At 41.4% G+C, this 7445-nt stretch overlaps 1 protein-coding gene across 1 annotated transcript in view; it reads left to right on the forward strand.

Moving 5' to 3' along the window:
• NANP (N-acetylneuraminic acid phosphatase) overlaps positions 1-1890 on the forward strand; it is a 6561-nt gene extending 4671 nt beyond the window's left edge. The window contains exon 2 of the mRNA XM_003801081.3: positions 998-1890. Within this exon, the coding sequence (XP_003801129.1) occupies positions 998-1654 (657 nt within the window). The 3' untranslated portion in view covers positions 1655-1890. The remainder of the gene's footprint in view (positions 1-997) is intronic.
• Positions 1891-7445: the final 5555 nt, after the last annotated feature.

A 7445-nucleotide genomic window follows, 5' to 3' on the forward strand; every position in this document is an offset into this window, starting at 1 on the left:
CTTTGTCCACAAGAGCAGCCAGCCCTTATCCCTTTCTCTTTTTCCCTCCCTTGGTTTCTCATTGCCCACTCTCCTTCCCCAGCAAACCACTTTTAACAACAATGGATCATTATTTATGAACCACTTATTTTTCCTGCCCCCTGTTGTTGGTCAGAAAACTTCAAAGTCATAATTATGAACATATTATAAAGATCTCAAATTTGTTCCATTGTTCTGGGATAGAACTTGGGATTTTTTTTTTTTGGTAAATAAAGTGATCAAAACTTAAGTATTAGGGCAGTACCTATGGCTCAAGGAGTAGGGCACCAGCCCCATATGCCAGGGGTGGCAGGTTCAAGCCCGGCCCCAGCCAAAACTGCAAAAAAAAAAAAAGCATAGAATTGAGGAGAAGGGGTGCATAAAATCACACAATGCACACTGTCTGTGTCATAGTCACACTGTTAACTTTGACTCAAACTGTACAAAAGCAATTCATGTAGTCAAAACATTTGTACTCCTGTAATACTCTGAAAATTAAAAATAAATAAATGGAAGTACAGAATTGGGTTCCATTTCATATTATGGTCAATATAGGCCTTCAAAATGTGAACTGCATTTAGTAGATGAGAAAAGGTTCGGTGAACTAGTGTTATTTTTTTCTGGGAAGAGTAGTAAGTAATGGTAGTTAGAAATTTAAAGTGTCTTATTAACACACGTTTTCCTGTCTTCATAACCAGAATAAAAGATGTTGGACTTTACCAAATGAAGAATTGTTATTAGCTATGTATGAACAATCTTGTTAGAATAGAAATTGATCTTAAAAATGTGAACAAATTACCTAGAGATTGGGAGAGCTTCACTCTAGGTCTTCGAACACCAGAAATGGTGTGGAGAATGAAGCTGCTTTGAGCAGAGGAGTGGAGCTGGAGTCTCTCAGCCACCTGTAGGATGACAGCTTCCTAGGACATGACTGTTAAAGACATGCAGTGTGTTAATGGAGTTATTTTCCTTTATCTAGGTGATAAAGCTCTTACAGTCAAAATACCATTATAAAGAAGAGGCTGAAATCATCTGTGATAAAGTTCAAGTTAAACTCAGCAAGGAGTGTTTTCACCCTTATAGTACGTGCATTACTGATCTAAGGACTGCACACTGGGAAGAAGCAATCCAGGAAACAAAAGGTGGTGCAGCCAACAGGAAACTGGCTGAAGAGTGTTACTTGCTATGGAAATCTACACGTCTCCAGCACATGACACTGGCAGAGGATGTCAGAGCTATGCTCACTGAACTCCGAAAGGAGGTCCGCTTGCTGCTACTGACAAACGGGGACAGACAGACCCAGAGGGAGAAGATCGAAGCTTGTGCCTGTCAGTCCTATTTCGATGCCGTTGTCATAGGTGGAAAGCAGAGAGAGGAGAAGCCAGCACCGTCCATATTTTACTACTGCTGCAACCTCCTTGGAGTACAGCCTGGGGACTGCGTGATGGTTGGTGACACTTTAGAAACCGACATACAAGGAGGCCTCAATGCAGGGCTTAAAGCAACAGTCTGGATCAACAAAAATGGAATAGTGCCACTGAAGTCCTCCCCTGTTCCACATTACATAGTTTCTTCTGTGCTAGAGTTACCTGCCCTCTTACAAAGTATAGACCGCAAAGTCAGTATATCTGCTTAAATCATGTGGACAGGCCTGATTACGAATGTTAGCATCAACTTGCAGCGTTTGAACTAAGAAAGGTTAGGGCATTCCACTTACTATGGTCCAATTTTAAGAATAATTTTACTTGTGCCAGTATTCTGAAGGTCCTCCCAACCCTGTGGCTTTTAAGTATTGACAGCCAACCATAGACTGGTATTTGTATCTGAAAATTCAGATCCCACAATACAAGTCAGTAACATAGCCCAGAAAACTTAAAGAATTGTTGTTAGTCTGTGACTAGAGATTTTTAAAAATTCTTTCATTGACCTTTTAGTATCTTGACTTGGTCATACCAAGCAGGATAGCTTACATGTGGATGCACAAATACAACTTTTGTGTTCTGGTTGAAAAATAGATATTTTTTAAAAAATAGATACTTTAAAACATAATAGAGATCTCTCAGAGCAATTGGATCTAGTTAATGTGAAATAAGTACTAAGTCATGCAAATCAAAGCATTTCATAGTAAAAATATTTTGCATGTTTTCTTTTTTAAACTATATTTTTGCCTACTTTGGATGTTTACTTCCTTTTCTATTAGGAATCTGATTTTTGTGCATGACCTTTTTGGGAGGTGGGGCAGTTTTTCTGTGATGTAGACATGACAGATAGTCCTCTAGTAAAGCTGCTGAAACCAGCCCGTGGTGCTCCTTCACCATGACATTCTCGTGCCTTCCCATAGTGAGTGTGCAGCTGGAGTCCCTTGCAGTCTCCCTCTTATGGAAATACTCTCCCTGCCTTCTCCCACAAATGGGGTTGAGGGAACTCTACTGTCTCGCTGGGGACAAGTATGAGCCACATAGCACCAAACTCATTTTCCTCTGTGGATCCGCAGGAGGACAGTTGCCTCAGTGTGGCCTGCTGCACAACCTGTTCGCTGGCAGAATAGTCTACCCATATGACAGACCTAATAGAAAATTAGCTTTTGCTATAAGCCATTTCCAAGGTGCCATTTTAGTACTCGAGTAACTCTTGTTGGAGTTACCATCTGCCTTAAACTTTTTTTCACATTTTTAGAAATAGATTACTGTTCCACCTATTTCTGTATCTGATTCAGGGTTCACTTGGAGCTGGTAAGTCTCCGTCGCAAGGCATCATCTGGTGACCAGAAAAGCTTCCCTAGACAGTTAGGCTGCACAGTCTCAGGAGTGTACTAACCTAACTTGGAATAAGATCAGTAAGAGATTAAAGTGGCTAATAAAGAAAACGTGATTTGAGGGTTTCAGGAGAGTTTTTAAAAAAACTAGTAAAAGAAACTGCTAATGTAAAATGTTAGACTATAAATTAGGATTATATATATAGCTATGTCTTCAAGACTGATACTCAGATTCAAATTCTAGATCGTACCATTGTGAGCCTATTTCTTTAGGTAGTTGTTTTCTGTCTATTACCAAGAAACAAGATTCTCTGCCTTGTGCAAATGCCCTTTTGTGTTTACTGCTTATTCTTGATTTTAAAAATGTGATTGTGCCCTTGACTGTCTCAGGGTGCTGTCAGTGTAAAAGTGAACATTTGTGAAAAGGATGTGTTCATAATTCCAAGTACGTGCCTGTATGTGTACCTTGATTATATTTACACTATTTAAAGCTCAAGTTGGAGGATTTTGCCCAACGTAATCATGAACGTGATCTCTAGTAGGTTGATTGGTGTGCGATGCTGAGGGTGGGTCCTTTTCGCTGTCCCACGGGATGGGTGTAGGCAGCGTCACATTCACTGTGCTAATTGGTGAGGTTCCTTGCTCCTACATCATGGTGTCAAATCCTCAACAAGACACCTCCTGGCTGTGAAGTGAGCAGGTCAGCAAAAGTTTTATCTAGGAGGAAAAATGGAATCACTGACTTTCCTTGTCTTCACAGTGTGTATTCTAATTCTACATAGCACAGAAATGCAATATTACATTCCATCTGCACCCTTCCTCAGGGAAGGACTTTGTGGTTTTCTACCTTCTGAGTGGAATGTTACAGAAGATATTTTAAAATATTGGCATAAACCTATGATATTAATATTTTTTGTCTTAGAATAATATTCTTGAAAATAAAAAATGTTATAACAGTGATGTTTATCATCTTCATTTTTATCAAACTTTCTCCCTAGTGGCATGCTCATAGGAATCCGCCAAAGCCTCCCCCTAACACTGCACCACAGGGCGTGTTCTGAACGCGTGTACATGTCCACCCACTGTGCACGGCATCTTTGGGTCGGGGAATGCCCCAGACCCAGTGGGTGCTGAGTAAGTACTGCAGGGAGACAGGATTTACAGTTACCGAAGTACTTGGTTTACCACTTTCAAACTTTGTTGCAACCTACATTAAGAAACATTTTCCATCATAACCCTGTAACCACATTTGTAATAAATATTGATACATGGTGCATTAAATAGTTTCATATATTTAAGTTTCTAAAACTTATCCTCACTATGTCTGATGCTCAAATCTTTTTAATTCCATTCTTTTTTAAATTAGGGAATATACATACTTTAGTTCATTTTTGAAGTTACTATTTGTAGTACACAAATCAAAAAAATAAAAGGGTGAGTGGTGGAAAGACTCATCTTTTTCCCAGGGAACCACAACCCACCTGCCCTGAAGGTGGCTGCTGTTAGCAGTGTTACCTGTGTCTGCACATAGATGTTTGTAATGCTATAGAGAATTTCTAAAACTTAGGCAGATTTTATTTTCTTTTCAGTTTTAGGAAATAATGTTCTTACTATGATAATGCTTAAAGGAGAGTCGTGATACTTTTGTTTAAGCCATCTGTGTTTAGCATGACATTGCGGGTCTCAGCCATACACGAGATCCCTGTGGCTTTCCGCAGTACAAGTGATAGTTTAATGTACCTGTCAGTTCGCTGCAAGAGGAAGGTTGGTTCAGCTGTGGTGCCCGGTAGTCGCTTCTCCAGCTGTGCGCATCACATCCTGGTCGCTCCTGCCTCCTGCAGCAGATGTCCTGTTCTCTGTGTCCTGTATACTCCCTTTTTGGGTTTGTTCCTTCTTTGGTGGCATTCGCCATTGATTACATTCCCTGTACATGTGTTGAGAAGCAAAAGATACTTTCAAGTTTTTTGAGATCTTATGTGACTAAACATATATTTATTCTCTTCTCCCATCATTGGCAATTAATGGGTTGTATTGGATATCATTTTTGTTCAGAATTTTAAAGGCATTGGCCCATGTGTGTAACCAGTTCCTTTTCCTCCCGTGGTCCATGGTGATGTATCTTGGTGGCTGTGTTTCCATCCTATGTGCTTTCATCAAAATCTTTGGTGTTCTAGACCTCACTGATAATTGCCTCCCCTGTTTTTGTTTCCTTATTTCTCTTTCTAGAAGTCCTGCTGTTTCAATGGGATGTCCTTTGCTAACCTTTGGTTTGTTTTGTCTCTTCTGTCACGTTTTTCCATCTCTTTAATTATGTTTGAGTGGAATATCATCTCTCAAAGTGTTTTTAAAGCCGAGCATAGTGGCTCACACCTAAAATCCCAGCACTCTGGGAGGCCAAGGCAGGAAGATGCCTTGAGCTGGGGAGTTTGAGAACAGCCTGAGCAAGAACTAGACCTAGTCTCTACTAAAAATAGAAAACTAGCCAAGTGTGTTGGCAGGCGCCAATAGTCCCAGCTACTTGGAGGCTGAGGCAGAAGGATCCCTTGAATACAGGAACTTGAGGTTGCTGTGAGCTAGGCTGACAATATTGCACTCTACCTGGTGGAGCAGAGTGAGTCTCTGCCTTTTTTTTTTTTTTAAATTGTTTTTATGTTTTTGAAGGATACATTATTTCTTCCCAGCTTCTCTTATCTGTTTACTTTATGTTCCTAATAGATGCTTTCCCCAAATGCCCATTAACCCTTGGTTATTCCCGATTAAGCAGGGACAGAAAAAAATGCTGATGGGAAGTTCTGCACGAGACAGGGGGCTTGTTAACTCAGAGCTTCCCAGATACTATGGAGTATCTGGGTGGGCTGTTAGTTGAGGGCCCCCCCCTTCCCAGGTCAATGTGTGCAGGTCTTTCCTCTTGGTTTGTCTGGTTTCCTAGAGAAAAGTCTCCCAGACTGGAGAGGAGAGGTCTAACATCAGCATGCAGGAGCTGGGTGGTGGCGGCATGCAGATGGCCACCTCCTCTCTGTTTCTGGTTGTACCTGAGCCTCACTAAGCCTGGGAATCCCCCAGTCTGAAGACCCTCTATCTTACGTCCTCAAGAAGCATCCCTGTGTCTGCTGAATGAGGATATGACGTTGCAGTGGAGGCAGGGATCTATTTGTACCGCGAACACCTTCTAACCCAGCCAGTTGCATTCAGGGTGTGGCATCTGGTGGCTCAGCAGTGCCTGCCCTGTAGCTCCTCCCTGCTCAGCTCTCCCCACTGCTGGTCTAGACGCAGCTCTCTCTGGGTCTGCTGAATGCTTTGCCACTTGTCCATGTGCTTTCCAGTTTCCAAAACTTCGTTGTAGCTAGTACCTTTCTTGGTCATTGTGAGTCTGTGTTTATTTGTACATTTAAATGCCTTTACTGCAGTTTTAGTTGAGTTTGGCATAGAAGCTATCAGATGTATACGTCCATCTACTTCCGTGATAGGGAAACTTTTCCATTTGGTTATTCCATGTGAGTTAAGACCAACAAAACTGGTCGTGTCCCCTGTGGTCACTACATATAACTTCAGAGATGCTCATTTGAGGTGGAAATTTACAACATGCCTGTAGCTTTCTTTTCTATTTTTTTTGTAGTTGACGGGGGCTGGGTTTGAACCCGCCACCTCTGCTATATGGGGCTGGTGCCCTGCTCCTTTGAGCCACAGGCACCGCCCAGTAACTTATTTGTCTTGTAATTTGTTTGAATTATCCAACTTTCTATTTTCTCTGTACTCTTGTTTATGTTACCCTCGGCTCAACTCTGATGATGGAGTGTAGTGGCACAATCATAGCTCACTACAGCTTTATACTCCTGGGCTCATTATGATCCTGCGTTCTGGCATTTTCAGCATTGCATGGGTGTTTATTTTGATTGGCACGTTTGCAGTCTAATCAACATCAGCAACTATGGTGCTATAATCAATTCTTAGATTATTCTTTCTTAGATTTCTTTATAATCAAAATCCTTCTGACATTAGATTTATATTTTTGTTTCTATTTTTTTTAGACTTATACTTTTAAAAAGTTAACTTACTCCTAGCAGTAGGACTAAAGTTTAATCAGAATGTAGCTATATTTTTTTAAACCAGACTTCACATGTGATGTATGATAATTACTTCCACTGGATTTGGATTTCCTAGGAGAAGTCATTGTGGGTTTTTTCTGAGAAATCAACCTGAAAAAGTTATAGAAGTCATAGATGCGAACTCAATACTCTAAATAGTCTTATTTAAAATCATAGTTTTTAGTTCTTTTTTTTTTTTTTTTTTTTAAGGTGGAATCTGTTCTTGTTCTGTCTCCCAGGCTAGAGTGCAGTGGCACAATCACAGCTCACGACAGCTTCACATTCCTGGGCTCAGGTGATCCTCCTGCCTCAGCCTAGCTCAGGGGTCCTCAAACTTTTTAAACAGGGAGCCAGTTCACTGTCCCTCAGACTGTTGGAGGGCCGGACTGTGGGCCCCGGGACGAGTCGGCTGCTAAGCAAGACAGGCAGCAGCAGCAAAAACACCCGGCAGGCCAGATAAATGTCCTCTGCGGGCCATAGTTTGAGGACCCCTGGCCTAGCTGGTAATACAGGCACACACCCTCACACCTGGCTGTTTTTAATTTTTTTTGTAGAGATGAGGTCCACAAGCTGATCTTGAACTCCTG

Source organism: Otolemur garnettii, unplaced genomic scaffold, assembly GCF_000181295.1.
Source record: "Otolemur garnettii isolate 467f Iridium unplaced genomic scaffold, OtoGar3 scaffold00197, whole genome shotgun sequence".
Classification (NCBI taxonomy): Eukaryota; Metazoa; Chordata; class Mammalia; order Primates; family Galagidae; genus Otolemur; species Otolemur garnettii.